Source organism: Talpa occidentalis, unplaced genomic scaffold, assembly GCF_014898055.3.
Source record: "Talpa occidentalis isolate TD23 unplaced genomic scaffold, MPIMG_talOcc4v2.1 talOcc4.17, whole genome shotgun sequence".
In the NCBI taxonomy this organism is placed as follows: Eukaryota; Metazoa; Chordata; class Mammalia; order Eulipotyphla; family Talpidae; genus Talpa; species Talpa occidentalis.
Genome location: NW_023601754.1, coordinates 13,650,477 through 13,672,170, shown reverse-complemented (window position 1 = coordinate 13,672,170; position 21,694 = coordinate 13,650,477). Strand labels below are relative to the sequence as shown.

Sequence of the window (21,694 nt, the reverse complement as noted above, 5' to 3'; positions counted from 1 at the left end):
GATAAGAAGGGGGGGCGGGGTAAGGAAGCCAGTCGGGGCCCCTGAAGGGTTAAGATCAGAGCCAGCAGTGGAAAGTGCACATAACATTTAGAACAATTTCTCTATAGTCACACAAAATTGCCCTGCTCTCTTGGGTGCACCCCGAGTTTACAGCCTCATCTCTTTGCACATAATTTTCCTCTCCATGAAATATCCCATGTCATCTTCACGTGTCTGTGGATGGTCTCCTAGCAGAATAGGAAGCTGAGATGAAAAAGACTGGGGATGGTGGGAATAATGGCTGATAAGTTTTTTACAATCCACATATAAATTTTTATAGGCCAATATCATCTTTGCTTTGTAACTAAGCAATTTCTGCTATGAATCTCCATAAACTCATGGGATTGTCAGATCATCTCTTCCTCTGTTGAGACCCTAGAATAAAATTTCATTTTAGGGTATACTTTAAATGTAAATAAATATTTCTTCTATTTCCATTTTAAGTTCTGGAAATAACTAAAAGTATAAATAATTAATCCATCTGTCTGTAATCTGATTTCACAGAGGTTATGAATGCATACATATGCCCATTTCATTCCCTGATGAAATGACTTTTTTTCCTGTGAAAATGTATCTGAATTTTAAAATTTTGGCTTAGAGTGTTAATACACTGGATCCACAAAACACCTGGTTCCACTGATTTAAACACAATACACACACATGCACACACAGAGAAGAAACTGAGATTACAAATTGAAATGTTAGATTAAACTGACACTCGAGTCCATTGTTCTAATTTCAGCCCAGACCCACCAGCAGGAAACTCGCATACATTCCTAACAGTTCTGTTCAGCAAGGAGGCTTCCCCATAGGGATAATGGCCATGCAGATTTAGGAAGGTTGGAATGTGTTTATGAACCCATCAAATAGAGATGCTGAGCTCAAAGAAAGGTTTCTTTCTTTTAGAATCTTAACAAGGTTTGCCACCAAAGCCTTTACCACAGGACCTTGTGCTGTACGGAGGTACTTCATCTACAGACTGACTAAAATACTTCAGATGGAGCCTTGTGAGTTTTCACAATGAAAGTCTGATTATTACATGATAGAAACATAATTACTCAGAGTGTGTGTGTTTGTGTGTGTGTGTCCTTTCTTTTTTTCCTATAGGGGATGGAATTAAGACAAGTTCCACCAGCACTTGGCACTCTAACTCACTTCATATGGTGGCTAAGAGTTCTCCCCCACTTTTTCATATGGAGCATCCTATTCCATTCCCCAAAAAAAGCTTCAGGGGAATCTGGGGTGATCAGTTATAGCAATTTCAAAGATTTCTGTTGTGATTGACCCTGTGGGAGAGTCTCTCCAGCCCGGGTGCTGTCCTGTAGAAAAATTCTCATGGACTATTTAATTTTTAACAATTTTTTGTAGGTATAATGAACACACCCTAAAAGTCACTCATTGAAAATATACAATTCCATAAATTTTTAAACTATTTAAAAAAACCCAAATCCCATCAACCCCAAACTTGTGTCCATTCATGGTTAGCCCCATGGTTAGCCCCATTCCTGCCCCTGGTCCCAGACAATCTGTTTACTGCTCTGTGTGTCTGCACATCTGGAGATTTTGTATAATGCAATCATATCATGTACCGTCTTCTGTGACTTGTTAGAGACAGGATTCTTAAATGACAACACTTTCCTCAGATATGGTCACAACATGTTGCTATCACTTACTGTCTCCCTGGCAAAGCAGGGGCCCCAGTTTATAAGCTGCTTCGGAATGTGGCCGGCCCGTGTCCGTGATCACTATCTTCGTAACTGGCAGATGGTCTTTATATGAAAGGAATCCAGTATCATTGGTCCTGAAAAAACAGCAACAATAACAAAATTCCTAAAATTACTCTGATTAACATATTTCAAAAATAAACAATAGTCCTTATTGCATTTCCAAGCCAAGATGTTCTGAGCTAAATTTGCACACACAAAAGAGTAAGTATCAAATTGCTCATCTGAGTATATAAAAATATGGCAACATTTTAATGTCTCTTGCAGACAGAACAGAGCTGGTAATTTTGTTTCTATTTTTTAGTTTTGTAGAGGAAAAACGTCACTTTATTTTCCCCCAAAGGTTTACTTTTGTTGGTGACTTTCAAATTCAGTTGGCCATTTTCTACTTCTTAAATGAAATGGTTTCACCCATTAATAGTATGATGACTGATAATGTGTTTTTAGAGCTATCATTTTGGTAGTTGTTTCTTTTTTTTTTTTCCTCCCTTAGACTTTCTCATAATTCTGTTTTCCCTTTCCTACCTCCTCTTGGCTTACTCCATATTCTTTTGTATTCAGTTTTATTTTTTTATTCACTTATTAGCTACCTGTCTACATATTGTATTTGAATGTTTGCTTCATGGATTATAAAACAAATCCTTAATTAATCAGAGTATACTTAGATTTTACACTGTATTACTTAATGTGTCAGAGGCTTATCACAGGATAATTCTTTAACATCCCTCTACACACACACACACACACACACACACACACACACACACACACCCCTGTTCTTTGTGGTATAGTTGTAACACATTTTAAATGCAGATGTTACAAGCTTTATAATACCCTCAAACAGAGAAGTTTAATTTTTTTAATCAAAAGAATTTAAACACTGGATTTTATATTTGCTGACATATTTACAATTTCCCATGTTCTTCATTTCATCTTGGAGATCTGAGTTTTCATCTGGTATTACTTCTCTTCAGCCTAAAAAAATTGTTAGTTTCTGATGGTTCAGTTCTGTTGGAGACAAATTCTTCGAGTACACATTTAATCTGAAAAAGACTTTATTTCAAAAAGACCTTCATTTTTGAAACATATTTGTTCAACGCAGTTGGCCATTTGTATCTATGGGTTCTAAAACCACACACTATGTAGTTAGTCTACGACAGCTGTGTCTGTACTGAACATGTACAGACTTTATTTGCTGTCACTGTCCCTAAATTATATAGTATAACAGACTATTTATGGAACATTTACACTGTACTAGGTATAATAAGTTACCTAGCAGTGATGTAAAATATACACGAGGATGTGTAGAGCCTATGTGCAGTTTCTCTATGCCATTTTACATAAAGGACTCACACATCTGTGGATCTTGCTATCTTGCAGGGAGTGATCTTAGAACCAATTCCCTGTGGATGCCAAGGGACAACTATATAGAATTCTAGGCTGAACCAATTCTTACTTTCTCTTTGAGCACATTAAATGTGTCATTCCATTGTCTTCTGATGTGTGTTTCTGATGAGAGGATGGCCTTCGTTTTTCCTTTTTTCCTCCATACCCTTTTTCCCTGGTCTGGATTGTGTTCCACCAGCTCTGTGGACAGAGCTTTCAAAATATTTATCTGTTTGCTGGTTTTTAACAGTTTGGGTAATAAACCAAGGCGTATCGTTTTTGTTTTTATTTTTCTGTTCTTACTCTGCTTGAAAATCTCTGAGTTTATGGAATCTGTACATTGAAATTGTATCAATTATCAATTATGACATGATAAATGATCATGAAATGGTTAAAACAACATTTATGATCTGCAGGGTCCATGTGTCAGGAATCTGGGCAAAGCACAGGGAGCTCCTCTAGCTCAGGGTCTCTCAAATGCTGCAATGCCTTGGCAAAGACTGAAGTCATCTCACTCTTTGCCTGGGGAGGAAGCACCTTCAAGTTCACTCATGTTGGATGCAGGGGTGAGGGTCAGTGAATCACTGGCTGTTGCTTGTTGCCTAATCTCAACTCCCTATCACACACACACACCCCGATGATTTCTCATTGACTTTGTCGCATTATATTTATTTAGAAGCAAGTCACAAGGTCCAGTCACCACCCAAGGGTAGGGAATCATAAGGTATATCTGAAGAGGTTGTGAACCTATTCCACTAAGTCATAAACAGTGTTGCAAAGCAGTATTATCTCAATACAAGAAAGAGGAGGAAGAGGAAATCACATAATGGCATGGACACTAGGCAGAGGAGATCCTTGGGAGTCACCTTTGGAGACTTACTATCATAGATAATAAACAAACTTGGAGATTTTTCAGCCTTTATTTCATGAATATTTCTTTGGCTTCATTTTATTTCCTTCTGACACTACCTTTTTTTGTCTATTAAATTATTGGCATTTTCCCACAAATTACAAAAGTTTTGTTAATTTTTATTTCCATCTTTTCCCCCTTGTGTTCTTTAGATTGAATAACTTCTATTGATTTGTCCTTCAAGTTACTGAAGATTTCTTCTGCTATCTCCTATGACTTCGACGCCATCCAGTAAATTTTTAATTTCAGAAGTTGGGCTTTCGAAAACTAATGTTTATTTTTTTAATACAGTTCTCATTTTCTGCTTTAATACAATTGAATACCTCTATTCAACTGCCCTCTTAGTGGAGTTGGTAGCTCATCAATCACTCATTGTGATCATTTAAATCTTCAGACATGTAAATAATAGTTGCTCTAAAATTTCTGCTGATTAATCAATCATCAGTGTTCAAGGGTCTGTTTTTGACAACTTATATTCTTGACTTTGGATAAAATTTCACTTTTTTTTAGTTTTTGAGAATGTAGTAATTTGCTACAATGTTTGGAGATTATGGGTGAAACAATATAGAGACTCTGGACTCTGCTAGTCTCTGAAGACATTGTTTTTCCCCTGCAGGCAGTTATATCACAACCTTATCACAGTAACTTGCAGAGGTTTGGTTTTATGCTTCATTGGGGTGAACCTGTGTCAGTTTTGCTCTTAGTTTTCAATCCTATTCAGTTCTGGGCTGTAGTCTGCTGTAAAGACATTGACCAACTGTCATTTTTATGAAAGGCTGAGAGGTTTACAAATCTCATCTCAACTAGTGAGACATACTTCTAATTCTACCTCTCCTTTGGCAGTAGCCCCAGAGATCTAGATAGCCTGTTGAGCTTTCCAGCTGTAGCCTTCTGCTTGGTTCCTAGAAATCCCACCTATGCATATGCTGTTCAGGGATCTGCTGAGGATCTGAGAGGACTTGACAGTGTGGGCTCTACCCAGGAGTCTCTCTCTTTTCTGGAATTTCTGCTTCCCATTAAATTTCCAGTCCTTTCTGCAGCCTCCAACTCTGTCTTCTGTCACTTCAAATAAACAAAATCTAGCATTCTCTTTGATTCCTTGTCATTCCATGGCATATGCTCTGCACAGCATCCTCAAGAGAAAAGTCAGATAAACATGTATCTCATCCACTTGAGTTCTCTTCTTTCAAGGATGAAAGGCCCCAACCTTGGCAGTGTCTGTTTACACTTAGTGGTTCTCAATTGACATCAAGTAGGTATTCTTGTAAATAATTTCCTCTTATAAACATTATCTGGAGAAGGTTAGTTCTATGCAAGCTATTTTACCAAAAGGAGAATTTACTGTAAGTTTCAAATCTTGTTTTTAAAATTTATTTTTGATTAATGTTATAGAGACATTGGAGAATCCTTGTGATGAGGTTAGGTTTTTCTTCCTGTTAAGCACTGCTATTGATATTTATTCACATTTTAAAATACAATATTACTTTCTATTATTGTACAATTTGTGTGGGACTTTCTTTGGAAAAGGTAGTGAGAAAAAAATAATGTTTCAAGGGAAGTAGACAATTTCAAAAATATGGAGTTTAAGACAGACAGTATTCTAAAAATTGTCTGTATACTAATATGTCACTACATATTTACATACTAAATATGCAAAACTAAAAATATAATCATGATTCCATATATTTTAAAAAATGATTCTTCTATGCAGACATGTTGTTTGGTAGTATTCAAATTGAAACATGAATGAATATTTGAAAAATATTTTCTCTTCATAGACAAAATGAAATACACATTTGAAAAGTCTCAAACATAATGAATATGTTTTCTTGATTTTTCAAAGGCCAATACACACATAAGACTTGTCTTCTATTTAGAGAATACTTGAAGTTTGATTTTCAAATTCCTACAATGTTACAGGTTTTCCTTCAAGATTTGATGCGACATTAATTCTTTGTGCCATGATTTATTCTTTAAAAAAATATAAGTTTACATGTTTACTAAAGGCAGACTGTTGAAGAAATATGCTGTAGTAATTACTGGTTGAAAATATATTTTGAGAATAACAGAATGCTTAACTACAGTGAATTTTAAAAAGAATGAAAATTGACTTAAAATGAATAGAAAACATGACACAAAATTCTCTATTTTATCATATTATAAAAATAAGATGTACATGACTTAGAGTTCCTTACAAAATCAGAAAAACGTTGATCTTAACATTCAGAAGTCAGATTGACTATAACATACCTCAACAAAACATATCTTTATGTATTTTCTCACTTTATGAACCTGTTCAGTATCAGCCTATCTCTATATATTTTGAGTAATTCATTAAAAAATAAAAAGACCTTATTTCTCATAATAAAATCATATGGAAATCACCATTCATTCCGGTCAGCATCACAGTTGCAGTAGTATTGAGAATCAATGCAGTTCCCCTCTAATCCACAGGTGCATTTCTGAGGATCCGGCAAAGAACCTCCCCAATAAGTCTGTGTTTCATTAGTTCTTCCAACCCACCAGCTCAGAGGAATTCCATCTGAAAAACAAATGTGAGAAATGTGGCTATATCCGCTGTCCTCTATCCCAGTACAAGTCCCTCCCTTCCCAAATCATTTACTAGATTAAAAGAGAAAGAGAAAAATTGATGTGATCTACTATTAATATTATGAAAATATTATAATCAATGACATTTCCCTAAGAAAGCTTTTTCAAAAAAATATTGTGTTATAAATATTTTCTATTTAATTCAGGATTTCCTATTTAATTCAGGCATGATAGTAAAAATGTACTGAGAGCAGTTCACATAGGTAATTTTCTTTAAAAATAATTTTGAAACTTCTTAAGAAGGCATCAAAATACAAACCACAATAATTAACAGGTCAGAAACCAAACTGAGTTGAGAGCACGAAATGCCCATTAAAACATTATGTAATCTTCTGTAAAGTCAGAGATTTATCTCAATATATTCACTGACTAAAAATACACTAGCTATTTATTAAATGTTAGGTATGGTATGGCAATCCCTTGTCAAAAGCTAAGATGTATTTGAAAGCATGTATTTTTTCTTCCATTAAATGGCTTGGCTATTTATTTGTAGACTACAGAAATAACACTGAAAGATCTTTATGCCTGAAGCAAATATCACACTCAGAAACAAAGTCTCCGTTAACCAAATCCATTTCTTTCTATGATAAATGTTTAGCTACTAGCTTATTCTCACAGTTAAGACTAACATGAGGCCAAGGAACTAAAACAAAGAAGCGAAAGAACATTTAGGTGGGATTTTTAGAAAAACAGGTGAGGCATGAAAGTAATGTCTTAGGAGGAAAAAGGGAGAGAGGGAAAATTATAGCCATCTGAGAATCAGGGCAAGAGAAGAATGTGACATCCAACTAGTCAGCTTCTCAAACATGCTTGATCTTTTTCTTGTTGACTTTGAAATCTTTTAAATTGTTTCTATCAGCCCCACTGAAAATCTAGGACTTTTGCTAATGTCCCCCTTACTTACAAATGTCCATGCCCATTGGCGCTTACTAGCAGACTGGGTCCCTATCAATGCTGACAACCACTTTCCCGGTGTTACTATATATATTGTCCAGTTGTACCAAAGAACAAGGAGTTATCAAAGGCTGTGTTATGCAAAAAGACATTACTATTAAAAATCTTCATTTTTAATTGCATGATGAATCAACAGAAGGTGAAACCTACTTGGAACATTTAGTAGATACACTTTGATAATGGAGCTTAAGACATTGTGTTCATAGATTACAGAGAAAATGAGCCATTATTCCTAAATGTTGAATAATATTTTAACATCTAAATTTCCCTGTCAACTATGCAATGTTTTCAACCTCCCAAATACCTTCATTCAAGACCTTAAAGTTTCCTAAAATTTTCAAACAGTATAAGAAAATCATGAGGAGAGAAGAATAAAATATCAGTGAGCATGGCAAGACATTCCTCTAAGGCTAAAATCCCAAATGATTTGAATGTTTGCAGTGATCATCTCTCCAAAACGCTGAGGCGCAGAACCACAGCTTGCTGAAAACACATTTTCACACACATTCCCCTTTATTCATTCACAATTACAGCACCATTATTACATCAAACTGCTAGATCTTCAAGATCTGAAACTGTAAATGTAAGCTGACAACAACTACCAACTTCATGTTCTCCCCAATCTATTTCTTATTGTGACCTCAAAATCCAAATTATTCTTTTTCTTTTCAGTCTCCCCATCTCAGATCTGCGCTTCATGAATTCTCAGGCCAGGTGCCTGAGAAAAAGTGAATGTTTAACAATGACCACCACCCCCTGTTACACCACCTTCTTTATTAGTGCCTCTTACACCTGGCTGAAAAAGTTGGGGTGTCTTACAAAAAGATACCTGTGCATCACTGGCCCTGGAGAGGGGATTCCTTATTACACTGAGTCACCCCTTTAATTTGTGTGGCACTTGCTCACTACCCTGTTGAGGATTTTGTCTTTTGGTTCTTTTAGAGTTTGACTCATTGGTGGCTTTGGTGGCTGTCTTTCCTCTCCTAGTAAAGTAACTCAGCCCATTTATTTCACAGTGGTCATTTACCCTTCAACAGTCGTGGTTCTCAATCTTGTTAGAACACACTTCCATTATTGTTTATATGTCTTTTTAATTCTAAGATCAATATTCAGCAGCAACAAACAATCAGCTGCATGCTAAGTGGGAATGTCAGGTGCACACTGCTCTGGTAGGTTAAGTGTAACCACGATGGATGCCTGGAGAGCCGGGAGCCAGAGGGGCTCACTTTGTGCTCACTGTATGAGATGCATCATTCGACCACCCCTGTGAGGCTGTATTACTGGCCCCATTTCAGAGAAGAGAAAACAAAGACCAAGAAAGATTCAGGATCCAAAATCGCTATTCAGTCAATGAGAGACCTGACACTTCACTTAGCCCTCTCTCCACCTTTAAGTCCCAAGCTCTTTGCACCACAACTATCTGAAGGTCACTCGCAGATAGGGCTGAGCTTCTGCACTGATAAGACACAGTGAGACCAGCAGGGGCTGGAGGGGTAGATGGCCAAATAAGGATAGTCTGAAAAAGAGGTGGGAGAAGAACAGGAGGGTAAGGGGTGGGAATCAGGCACACAGGAGACAATAGTTGGTTCTATTCAGTGGAGGGAGAGCAAAGAGGAGGCATGCTTCACTAGAAATGAAAGAGTACCAAGGGCTCAACACTTTTCTACACGATCCATACAACCTATGACAGTTATGTATTTATGTAACACAAGTTCTTGTTAGTCTATCTAGAAAACCAACTCTCTGAAGTCAACACTGGGGAGTGGACACTGACAATGTGGCTTTATTGTACAGCTGTCTTAGAAACTTCTCGAATTTCTAAAGAAAAAAACATGGCTCCCCATGGCTGCTCCCAGTAGCACACTGGGGAGTAGCATGAGGGCTACACGAAGAGGAAGGGTCCAGAATGTTCAGGGGAACTGTCCAGAGAGGAGAGTCTGACAGCCAGCAGGCAGAAAGGCACTCAGGCTTGCTAAGCAGATGGTGCCATGATGAAAGCACTGTTCCTTAAGGGTTCACTTTCTCCACACAGATGTACATTTTGGATTATGCTTGGACTCTTAGAAGATGTGGAGAGAAGGCAGGCTGAGAGGTCAGCTGGAAAGGTCCCGCCGTGACTTCATGGAGAAGGTCACGAAGGCCCACGCCAAGGCAGAATTGGAGACAGTCTCATATGATGAGGTGTTCTCAAGGAAGAAAACACAAAACCCAAGGCAGAATTTGCGAGCAGTCTGGTTATTAAAAGTAGGATAAAAGAGAGTATAAAGATGGTTTTCTGATTTTTACTTCAGCTACTGAATAAAGTGTGTTCCCAGCTGCCTGTTCTCATATTCCCCTCTACCCAGAGGCTGTCAACTATCCATGAAAGTGTCACACCAAATATTCGCTTCAGAAAACTAAGTCATATTTTTATTAGCTCTTTTCCATGAGAAAAAGAATCATATGTGTCACTTGCCCTTTAGAAGGGATAAACCCCCTGGAGGATCAGGACAAAGCCCTTTTCTGTACAGTTATCCGACGAAGGCCAGGAAGAGATTCTGAAGGCAATCGAGACTCTGAACAAAGCTCGATGTAAATGGACCTTGTTCTTTTCTTCAGGCAAAAGCATCATGGTGACCTCTGGACTGTGACATGTTTGCTAAATATACAGGGTTTTGCAGGCCCTCATGGCCACATGCCACCAGCGTGGCAGAATAAAAATCCTCCGCAGCTGGTTGAGCAAAACGCACCCCGCAGTCTGCACAGTGGGGCCTCAGTTTACCTACCTTGCTTACTGACAAGCCGTGACCTCTTGCAGTAGTAGGTAAGCTCCTGCTCACAGCGCTCTGCGTGGTTAATTGTGGCCTGCAGTTGCTCCATGCTGGCCATGTACTCGAAAAACCCAGCATAGGGGTTCTCTGGATTAGTATTTCTGACTCTTGTCAGGGCAGAGCCATTGTGCTGTAGGATGGTCCATGCCGTTTCTTGTATGCAGAAATGGGGGAAGAAAGAGAGGAGACCATCACTAGTCTGCAAAAGTTAAAATAAATAAAGAAAATCAAAATCACCTTTGATCTGAGTCAAATTTTCTAGTCATCAAACCTCTCTGAGAGGTAGAATCAACACAAATGGATGCTTAAACTTTTAAAATTATACTAATGTGATTCTTGCCCCTAAAATTTATACGACTGCCATGCATTTGCAGTGATTTGATTTTACCTCGTATAATTTAGCAAGGCAATATTTATGGTGGAAAACATTAAGAAAACTGACTATTAAATTTTTGTGATATGTTTCATTTCATCACATCTGATCATCTACTTTCTAATGATGCATGATTATTTTCTTTTCCTTCAAGGAAAAAAAATTGATTCCTATTCTAATTGTAAAACAATGTGGACAAATCGTGAACTCAGAGATGTGACAGCTCTGAATGTATAAAATGAGTACCTTAAATTTCTAAAATATGTTAAATGCAAACAATTGTTAGGGGGAAAAGGATGTCCCAAAGCAAATTCCATATAGGCTTTGTGGACTCCACCCCCACCCCAGGTCAAAGCCAAAGACACTGGGAACTCCAAATCCCATCACCACCAAAGGGAAGGTGGCTGGGACCTGAGGGTGGGGTTAAGCAGCCAGGTGGATACAAAAGGCAGACACGGGGGCTTTGGGGGACACCATTTTTGGCTCTCCGCCAGCTCGCAGCGTCCGGCCAGCTCTGAGAGTGACTTTGGGTTTCCAGGTCGTCGGATCGGGTAGGACGCATTAAAGACTTTATTTCCCTATTTTCTCCCTGAGTTGTATATTTTCCTTATTTCTTTTTCTCTTGTAAATAAACCTTTTATTAACCCTTTTGCGTGTGTCTGTAGTGGAGTATTCATAAGTCCCTTTAAAGCGCGCGGGTGAGGACCCACAGCCAGGAACCCGTTTAATATCGGGGTTGCTCTATAACACAATGACTTTTGTATTCTTAAAAAATCATTTGGTTATCCACAAAAAGGTCAAATTTCTATGACCTGTATATATTGCTCTTCAGACAAAATTTAATTATAAGTACCTGAGTACACATCTCTTCCTTTTAAGTGAAATTTGAAATGTTCACTTTGGAATCATGAGATCTACATGACAAGGTGATGCAAGAGGAAGTTACTCTTTTGAACTGAACACATTTGGCACGGCATTGGCATTTCAACCGGCATGAAAATACAATCTATCCTTGAATATTTACTAGAATTATCTCTATTAACAACTGAATGTCTGCAAACATTTCCATCATAATGATTACCAAAATTATTTAAAGTAAAAACCTACAATGTTTGCACCAGAAGATAAGCATACCATAACTATCCTTCATTATTCCCCATCATTAGACTTTGCATTACAGTTTCTGTGTTTTAGGCAGGCGTAAGAACAGATTGATCCAACAGCCTCTGATTTAATGGGAAGGAGACAGATTGGAAGTTGTCAAAACTCTGCTATATATGTGTGTTGTTAAATCACATACCTCTTCTGTAATACAGAAGAGTTTTCCAGATTGGAGGAAAACATTAAGTAGAATCCCCCACCCACATTTTTTTGGCTAATATAGTCAATTAGATCAATTTCAACACAAGATAGGAGAAAATTCACCCCCACCCCTTTCCTGGTGATCAGAAGTTGGAATAGACAGGCCTGTTAAATCAAAGAGAGAGGTGATGAATCTCATGGCCTTGCTGCCTTCCATGTGTGGGTCACTGTATTTCTCTGAAACAACAGTCGTTACTTTCATTTCCAGCTTGCCCTGCAGGTCACTATCGCGCTTTTAGCAGTGAGACACATTCCTTGAGAGGACATGATTTATAAGCTAATGATAATTATTATGGATGGCCAGACAGCATGGACACTGTCAGGAGATCTGAGGTCAGACCTGGCATGGATCTGTGCCCTGAAGAAAGCTAGGCAAAATTTGAGCCTTTATTTCAAAATTTTGAAAATAAAGTGGCAGAACATAGTAAGCAATATCATAGGCCTGGATTTCTAGAATTTTAGCGAACTCAACCTGGGTTATGAGAAGTTTAAGATTATTACCCAGGCAAATCGGGTAGCCTAGCCTCTGCTGGACTGTGCTTTTATTTTCAGCAAAACGATTCATCTTTTCTTGTGGTCAATCAATGGCATGCATGAAGAAGCTCAACTCTGGCTGAGTAGCTGCCAAAAGAACAGGACAATAAACCTGCTTGAAACCTTTGTCTCTTTGCCTCTGGGGTCCCACTGAGAGGGACTTCTCTATAGTTTGGTGTCCACTGGGTCACAATTAACACATGATTTTAAAGGTCTTTTAAGGCCTCCTAAGGAATGAGGCCACAGGACATGACAACCTGTCAAGGGCCGGTCATATAAATGTTTCCTTTAGAAATTTAAAAGTATGACGCTGGTTTCTGAAAGCGATTTTATTTCCTAATGAAAATCGCTGTCAAGTATAATGTTAAACAGATGCCACACTTATTAGATGTGATTTCCATGGCAAGGCAGAGACAATGAAATCCTCGCAGTTGATGCTAAGCTATGGAGATGAGGGACCAGCAGCCTGTGCTGCGACAGCGCTCACTGCTCACTGTTTCCTCAGTTAAGTGTTATCTGATGTTTCCACAAACACCTCTTTAGAAACCTTAGAAGCTGTAAACGAGACAGACTTCACAATTTGTAATTCAGCATCTTAATTACGCTATCGGTCTTTGCAATGGTTCTGTAAGCTCTATGAGAAGAATCTCTGATGTGATAACCATGAACCTCCAGGATCTGGCTCAGAGGCAAGGCACCACCACCGGAGGAGACATTTGTTAAAGAGAAGAGGGAACAGATGAATAAGAACAATGCCCTGGCTAGACTATCTGATTCTGACTGTAGCTCTGGGACATTCACTGCCCTCTACTGTGGAACACTGTAAATTATCGGTGATGGCGAAGTCTGAAACCAGGAAGGCTGAGTTGCTATCCTACTTGGAAGTTAACATGTTGCCTTATATACAAATCTCTCTCTTGCTAAAACTGTAGATGTAGATACGGATGTAACTATAGAAGTGAGAGATAAAAATGTATACTAAGAGATACAAGACCTTGGATCAGGTACATTAGCTTATAGATAATCTTTGCAGCATCCATTCTCCTCATGCCCCATGTTTCTGAGGCTAAGACAATGAGTGTTACCTGCACTGCCACCCATTGGAGTTGCACAAGTGAGAAGCCCCAATATTATGAAATTTGGAGTTTTTAGAGGATGGCTGGTATATGTCCCCTCCATGGAGTGCGAGAGGAAGTGTGGCTCTGGAGTTCTTGAGGAGGGAAGGGATAAATCCTTAGGTCTTCGTCACTCCTAGGATGGAGGCAGATGCCTCGGGGGAGGCAAGCCTTTTCCTCTCTCCAGAGAAATTCAGTAACTTCTAAGACATATTTCCATTCACCCTTTAACACAGGATTCCTGGTAGGTTGGTTTGTTTAGCCAGCAAGGCATTGTTTTCTTACTACAAGCAATGTCTATAGACAAGCAAATTCCCCTGGGACTTCTCTCCTCTGCTATGAAAGAAGCTGTTTTGCATCCACATGCACATTTTATTTCACTATTCCTGAGAGACAGAGGTGTCTGTTCTTTGGATTCTCCTTTGAACTGGCTGTAACATCTTACCAGCTTCTTCATTAATCATGTGTTAAAATCCTTCAAGCAGGTTTTTTAGCTTCTACTTTTGTATCTGTATGAGAGTCATGATTTTTTTTTAAATTACCCTTTATGAAATGCAAAGATAGTTTTTACAGTAAGAAGACACAGGCAGATGAGTAAGAAGACAGAGCTGAAATAGGCAGAAAATCTATGAAATTCAATAACTCACTAAAAAAAGAAATGGAAAGACAGTTTGCTTCTACCCATCTCTCTTCCTGAAGAGACTTCTAATATATAGATTGTATGTAAAGCAACTCAGTAATTAAGACCTTGATTTATCTTAGTTGACTGCTATTTTTTAGTGTGATAACAGTGTAAGGGAAAAAAAAAACATGCTGTTTAAGCAACACTACCGCAGAGTTGCTTCAGGCTTCACCGCTGAGGGTGATGGATGTGAAGAAGACTAAAGCAGGTAGGAAGTGCTGTGTTAAGGGAAGTGGGGAGATGAGAGGGTAGAAGAGCAAGCCTTCTGGAGTCCTACTTGAAGCCAACAAGGCTGCATGGGAATAATGTTAGTTCCTTATTAACTCTCACAGCTGGGAAGGCAGCCCTCTTTATGGAAATCCACAAAGTAAAAAAAAAAAAATTGCTATATTAAGTCTCATATTCTCCAGCCTTCTCACTGAATGCTGTCAGGATGCTCCTATCTCAGACCCACATGGGGAGCTTGGTAATAGAGCAGAGATGCAGGCCTTGGTCTCTAAACTCACTGAGTCAGCAAAATGAAATCCAAAATCTTGGGAATGGTACAGAGGGAAAGGCTGAATTTAAGCCACAGAATTAATATTTTTTAAAGATTTATTTATTTATACAAGAGCTGAGGTACAGTCAGAGGCACGGGGGGGGGGGGGTGAGAGAATTCACCAGAGACAGAGCGGGGAACAGAACAGGCAGATGGACCGAAGATACTGCTGAGGGGAGCAGCGGGTGAGGCAGGAGAGGTCTGCTTCATCATGTGGATATCTCTCTGGCTGGCCGGGGAATTGAACTCACGCTGCAGAGGCTGCGGACAGCTTCACAGTGCTGCGCTCAACCCACTTCACCACCATGGAGGCCCCCACAGAATTAACATTTTAAAGAAAAGTCTGAAAGCCACTACTCTAGCTCTCATCAATTCCCCCCCACAGAAACAACCATCCTTATAATGTAATGTTTGATAGTGAGAAACTTCTTGAATATGAAACGATTTCATTATAGAAAAAAACAATGGATTTCGTGTAGATGAAAACAACCCTATGTATTTCATGGGAGACAGCCACATTAGGACTCATATTATCCTATTTTTAAATTATATTTAGAATATTCTATTTAGAGAGAATTTTCAGGCTCTAACATAGTTTAGGGAAATACCCATTCAAAAGAGACTTTTTGTTAGTGTCTTTTGGCTTGTAGTGTCTAAAGGAATTTAAATACATGTGTAATAATTTGTTTGTTACTAATTCTAATCAGCAACTGTTTTTGTAAAGTTTTACAACTGTAAGTTACCAACCAACCGAGCATTTTTTTCTTGTTGTCATAATTGTTATACCTGGTTGGTATGGCCACAGGATATGTTACTGTCTATAACCAATGAGACATTGATAGAAGGTAATCTTTCCTACTGGAAAAATATTCGAGCTAAGAGGTTTTAGTCTTGTGATGTTTTTCTATTCTTCAACCTGCTTCCTTGAGCTTCCCTGAGTCTTAGATTCCTCATTTACAAATCCAGATCCATCAGGAGAGCCTCAGACTGTAGCCTGTATTTCTCTCTGGGTTACTGCTTTCTGGAATTGTCACTTTTTGTTTGTATATATTTCAGTATTCTAAATTTGTGAAGACACTTAGCTTCTGACTGAAATATCTATACACTTGCCCTCAACAGCTTGCTTTTCAAAAGGCTTTAAATTTTTGAGAGTCCTCTTTTTCAATGCTTTTTAATAATTTTGCTAAAGTATCTTTAACCTGTGTGTCTAAAGAGAATGCATGTGTATACTTTTATTTCAACGTTCTTAGAATTGTAGCTAGACTTACATGACTAACAAGGCACAATAACTGGAAATGAAATATGTTGACTTAATAGATGAAATGATTCATTCAATAAAATGAACTAATAATCTTATTATTTAGATAGTAAAAAGACATAGTGTCGTCTATTGTGGTTCCATAGGAATTTCAGTAATGTTTGCTCTGTTTCTTTGAAGAATGCCACTGAAACTTTGATAGGGTTTGTACCTGTATAATCTTTGATAGGTATGAACCTGTATAATGCTTTGAGTAATATGATCATTTGTTAACAATGTTAATTCTCCCAATCCATGAGCACTGGAATATATATCCTTTTCCATTTCTTTGTGTCTTCATCTATTTCTTTTAACAATGTTTGTAGTTTTCATTGTATACATCCTTCACCTCTTTTGTTAAATATACTCCTAGGTATTTAATTCTTTTTGATGTGGTTGTAAATGGGATTATCTGTAATGATTTCTGCCTCTTCTACTCAGTGTATGCTTATAGGAACACCACAATTTTTTATTTGTTAATTTGTTAATTTTGTAAGCTGCCACTTTGCTGAACTTATTTTTTGCTTAATTAGTTTTTTTAATGGAATCTGCAGGGTTTTCTATGTATGTCATCATGTCATCTGAGCACACTTGAGCCTAGAGGCCCAGATATAAGGGTGGGGTCACTCTGAAAAAGATGGCTATGAGAGAAGAGCTGCGGGAGGCAAGACCACAAGAGAACACCAGAGTGGGCCCAGAGAAAATGCAGAAAGATTCACAGGGGGCTGGGAGGCTCAGCTGCCTACTAAGCCTCTCAGTACCCCCTTTCTGCCTGCCCTGCACCTGGTTGCCCCACTACAAGCTCTAATGCATATCATATAATCACCTAACCCCCTCAAGTGATATTATTAGCAGATAGGACCTCTGGGAGGTGATACGGTTGTGAGGGTGGAGCCCTAATGAATGGAATTAGAGGTCTTATAAAAGAGCCCTGCAGGGCCTCCCTGGTGGCGCAGCGGGTTGAGTGCAGCCCTGTGGATCTGTCCGCAGCCTCTGCAGTACCGGTTCGATTCCCGGCCGGCCAGGGAGATTCCCACATGGCGAGGCAGACCTCTCCTGCCTTGCCCGCTGCTCCCCTTAGCAGTGTGCTTCTGTCCTTCTGCCTGTTCTGCTCCCCGCTCTGTCTCTGGTGAATCCTCTTACCCTCCCACAACTCTGGCCTGTACCCCAGTGCGTGTATAAATAAATAAATCTTAAAAAAAGAGAGCCACTCAGAGCTCCCTTGCCCCTTCCACCTCTTCTGCAGCCCAGAAGAGGAATCTTGTCTGACTATAGCAGCACCATGATCTTGGACTTCCCAGCCTCTAAAACTGAGAGAGATATATTCCTATTGCCTATAAGCCACCCAGTCTGTGGTACTGTGTTATATATAGCAGCCGAAACAGATTTAAGACAGGGAGTATCCAAAATGGTTGTGAGAACAAGTGGAAGCCAATGTAGTTGTGTTTTATGAAAAAAATCTCTAAAGACACATTGTATATTAAGTAAAAAAAAAATCCCAGGCCTCCCCAGTGGCGCAGTGGTTGAGCCCTGGACTGTGAAGCTGCCCACAGCCTCTGTAGCACCAGTTCGATCCCCGGCCACCAGCGAGGGTCCCACATGGTGCGCAGACCTCTCCTGCCGCCCGCTGCTCCCCTCAGCAGTGTATTCCATCAGTCTGCCTGTTCTGTTCCCTGCTCTGGCTCTGGTGAATTAGCTCACCCTCCCGCGCTTCTGACTGTACCCAGTGCTTGTGTAAATAAATAAATAAATCTTTATTAAAAAAAATATCCAGTACCCAAGTTTTACCCACCATCCTGCAGTTGTTAGAGTCACACACTACCACAAAGGAACTGCCGCTGCCCTATTCCCATGCTCGATTGACTTCTCAGCATCTCATCTGAATATTTAACAAGCATCTCAGAGTAAAAGTGTGTAAACCTGAGCTTCTGATCTCACCCCTCAAACTTCTGTGGTCACATCTCAGAAGTGACTACTCAGATTTAGCGGTACTTCTGGATCCACTTGTAATCCTTAGGTAATCACTGAGGAAATCCAGCCTCCTTCCCACTACATTATTCTCCTTCCCACTACTATTATCCAGCACAAGGGGCATCCCCAGCTCTTGCCTGGATTCTTGCATTTCCTGAACTGGTCTCCAAACAGGTTTCCTAACTCCTATTATAGGCAGATAGGTACAAACATAGATGTAGATATATAATTATACATGCTGTGTCAATTATAATGTATAATATAACCTAATAACATTACATACAAAATAGATATTATTTATATATGTCTTATGCCACATGTGTATCTATGTGTCTCCGAACTCCTTCCTACGCCTGCTCCGAAACAGGCTGCTACCATAGAAACAATCATGATCCTATCAAAGGAAGTCAGATTGCACCCGTCACAGCTTAAAACTCTTCACTCTTTCCCGTCTCATTCAGAGTGGAGAGCTGAACCTTATAGCACTGCTGTGAAGACCTCATGGCTCTCCCTCTCCTGCTCTCCTTGACTCTTGTATGGATGGCTGATTTACTGCAAAGGTGGCACTGATATAAATCTAATGAAAGACGAGCAAGGCTCCTACACAGATAAGCAGCTCTTGAGATAAAGTAAAATACAAAATCACTACCCATCATCCAGTCACACTGGATGTGTAGCTGTTTTCTGAACACACCTCTCTCAGGACATGGCTCTGTGGTTTCCTTTCTGCCCAGATACTCACTGATTGATTTGAAGGAATGAATTCTCCTCTGCAACACCTCCTACTCAACTATTTCCCCTTTTTTGGTTGTTTTCTTGAATAAAACTTACTTTCTAATATAACAATGTCCAGTGTAAATTTTCTGTGATGATAGAAGGGTCATGCATCTGTGCTGCTGAATACACTCACTACCAGTCACAAGGATCTACTGAGCAGTGAAAACAAAGTATGAAGGCCTGCTGGTGGCATAGGGGTTAAGTCTCAGTGCTTTCACTGCTGTAGCCGAGTTCCATCCCCAGCCAGGGAGCTGATAACCCACAGATGGTGCAGCAGACCTCTCCTGTCTCGCCCGCCGCTCCCTTTAGCAGTGTATTTCAGTAATTCTACCTGTTCTGCTCCCTACACTGTCTTTAGTGAATCCTCTCACCCTCTGCAACTTTGGCCCATACCTCAGTTCTTTTATGCAAAAAAAAAAAAAAAATCTTAAAACAAGTATGAGACAGAGGAGGTGACACTGAAATTCCTGTAATTTTAATAATTATAAAATTTGTAAAATTTATTTTAAATCATTTAATTGAAATTGAATCTAAATAGGCACTTGTTTCTGGCACATTCATCTAGAATTCATTTTTTGTGTTTGATAAGGAAGTCATTAAGATCCCTTTTTGCAATATTTATATGTAATCCCCCCCCCCAATGTTTGAAAAGACAATCTCTACTTTGTTGTACATCACTGTCACCTTTGCAATAAATCAACTATTTGCCTGTGAGTGCATCTGATGACAGATTTGCTACTTAATTTCACTGGTCTATTTCTTTATACATGTGCCAAACACACACTATTTTACTTAGCCTATCAGTATAATGTCTTCATATCAGGGAGAGTTAAGTCCCTTATTATTCTAGATTAATTTGTTTCTTCTTGTGCCTTCAAACTTGCTAGTAAATTTTGGAATCTGCATGTCAGTTTTCATTAAAACAATTACACAAACCAATAAACTCCCAGTTGGAATTTTAATCTCGGTTTGCACTAGTTGGGAAGAGACACAACATCTGGAACTTTCCAGTCAATGAAAAATTAATATTTCTCCATTGATTAAAGATTTTAATTTTCTTTCTTTTTTTTTTTAAGATTTATGTATTTATTATACTAGAACTGGGGTACAGGCCAGATGCACGGGAGGGTGAGAAGATTCACCAGAGACAGAGCGGGGAACAGAACAGGCAGACTGACGAAATACACTGCTGAGGGGAGCAGCGGGTGAGACAGGAGAGGTCTGTTGCACCATGTGGGACGCTCGCCCGGCTGGCCAGAAATGAACCGGTGCTGCAAAGGCTGTGGACAGCTTCACAGCGCTGTGCTCAACCGCCTGCGCCACCAGGGGAGGCCTTAAGATTTTAATTTTCTTAAGAACATTGTATACCTATCTCTGTAGAAACCATATACATCTTTCATCAGATTATCATGTTTTTGAGATTTTTGATGCTATTGGAAATAGAAACTTTCTAAAATTTTATTTTCTAATTGCTCATTGCTGGTATACAGGAAAATATAATTTTTTTATTTACTTGATAACCGGTGATCATCCTAACTTTTAATAGTTTACTATTAGTTTGTTTAGAATAATCTCAATACAAAACATGATCACTTATCTCTTTCATTTCCTTTTCTTGCTTTATTCCACTGGCAAGGACCTCTAATGTGAACAGAGGCATCCTTGTGTTCATGCTGCTAACAGTTGGAAAAGCTTTCAATATTTCACCATAAACTACGATGTAGCTATGGGATTTGTTTATGGATCCTTTTTAACAACTTAAGGAAATTGCCTTCTACTATTAATTTATTGAGTTTTTAGTTTTTCCTTTGTCTTGAGTGGATGTTGGGATTTAATCAAACACATTTTCCATGACTATTAATTCCTATTTAAATTTAATAACTAGGGCAGACCGGGTGTGCAGGGGAGCGTGTTCCCGCATCGCCATTTTGCAGCAGGGACCTTTCTTGCTGGAGACTGTGTAAACCCAGCAGAAGGCTCACCGAGGAGAGAGAGGTAAGCTGGGAGGCTTGCCCATGCCGGGCGCCTTCTAGCCTGCAGTTCCAGCCCAGAGGGGAGCAGCACCCACCACTGGGGCATACCGGGCATGCAGGGGAGCACGTTCCCACATTGCCATTTTGCAGCAGGGACCTTTCTTTGCTGGATACTTGTGAACCCAGCAGAAGTTCCCCAGAGGAGCCAGTGGTGAGCTAGGAAGGTCGCCCAAGATGACGGCCAGTACCAGCAACACAGTGTCACAAGGAATACGGCAAATTAGAAAACAGGCAGAAGGGAGTAGAAAAAACACATGCAACCCAGCAACTCCTCAGCAAAAAAGCACACCGCAAAAAGAAAACCATCTACCAGATTACAATGACAGTAACTTGGAAGAACTTCTGAGCCTTCCAGATAGAGAATTTAAAATTGCTGTGATTAAAAAACTGACAGAAGTCATAAAGGAAAACAATGATAAGAGGAAAATAATTAATGACCAGAAGAATGAAATTGAGTCCCTAAAGAGGGAAGTAAAAGAAATGCAGGAGATCAAAGAATTAATGGAGACGCTAAAGAACTCTGGGAAAAGCAATGAAAGCAGAATAGATGAAATGGAAGAACGAATAAGTACTCTTGAG

General features: G+C 39.2%; 1 protein-coding gene across 6 annotated transcripts in view; it reads right to left on the bottom strand.

The window, feature by feature from the left end:
* CNTNAP4 (contactin associated protein family member 4) overlaps window positions 1-21,694 on the bottom strand; it is a 271,211-nt gene that overhangs the window by 48,933 nt on the left and 200,584 nt on the right. For all 6 annotated transcript variants that reach the window (XM_054697006.1, XM_037516186.2, XM_037516184.2 and 3 more), the window contains 3 exons: window positions 10,389-10,586; window positions 6,445-6,601; window positions 1,713-1,840 (listed from right to left, as the gene is read on the bottom strand). In XM_054697006.1, the coding sequence (XP_054552981.1) occupies window positions 1,713-1,840; window positions 6,445-6,601; window positions 10,389-10,586 (483 nt within the window). The remainder of the gene's footprint in view (window positions 1-1,712; window positions 1,841-6,444; window positions 6,602-10,388; window positions 10,587-21,694) is intronic.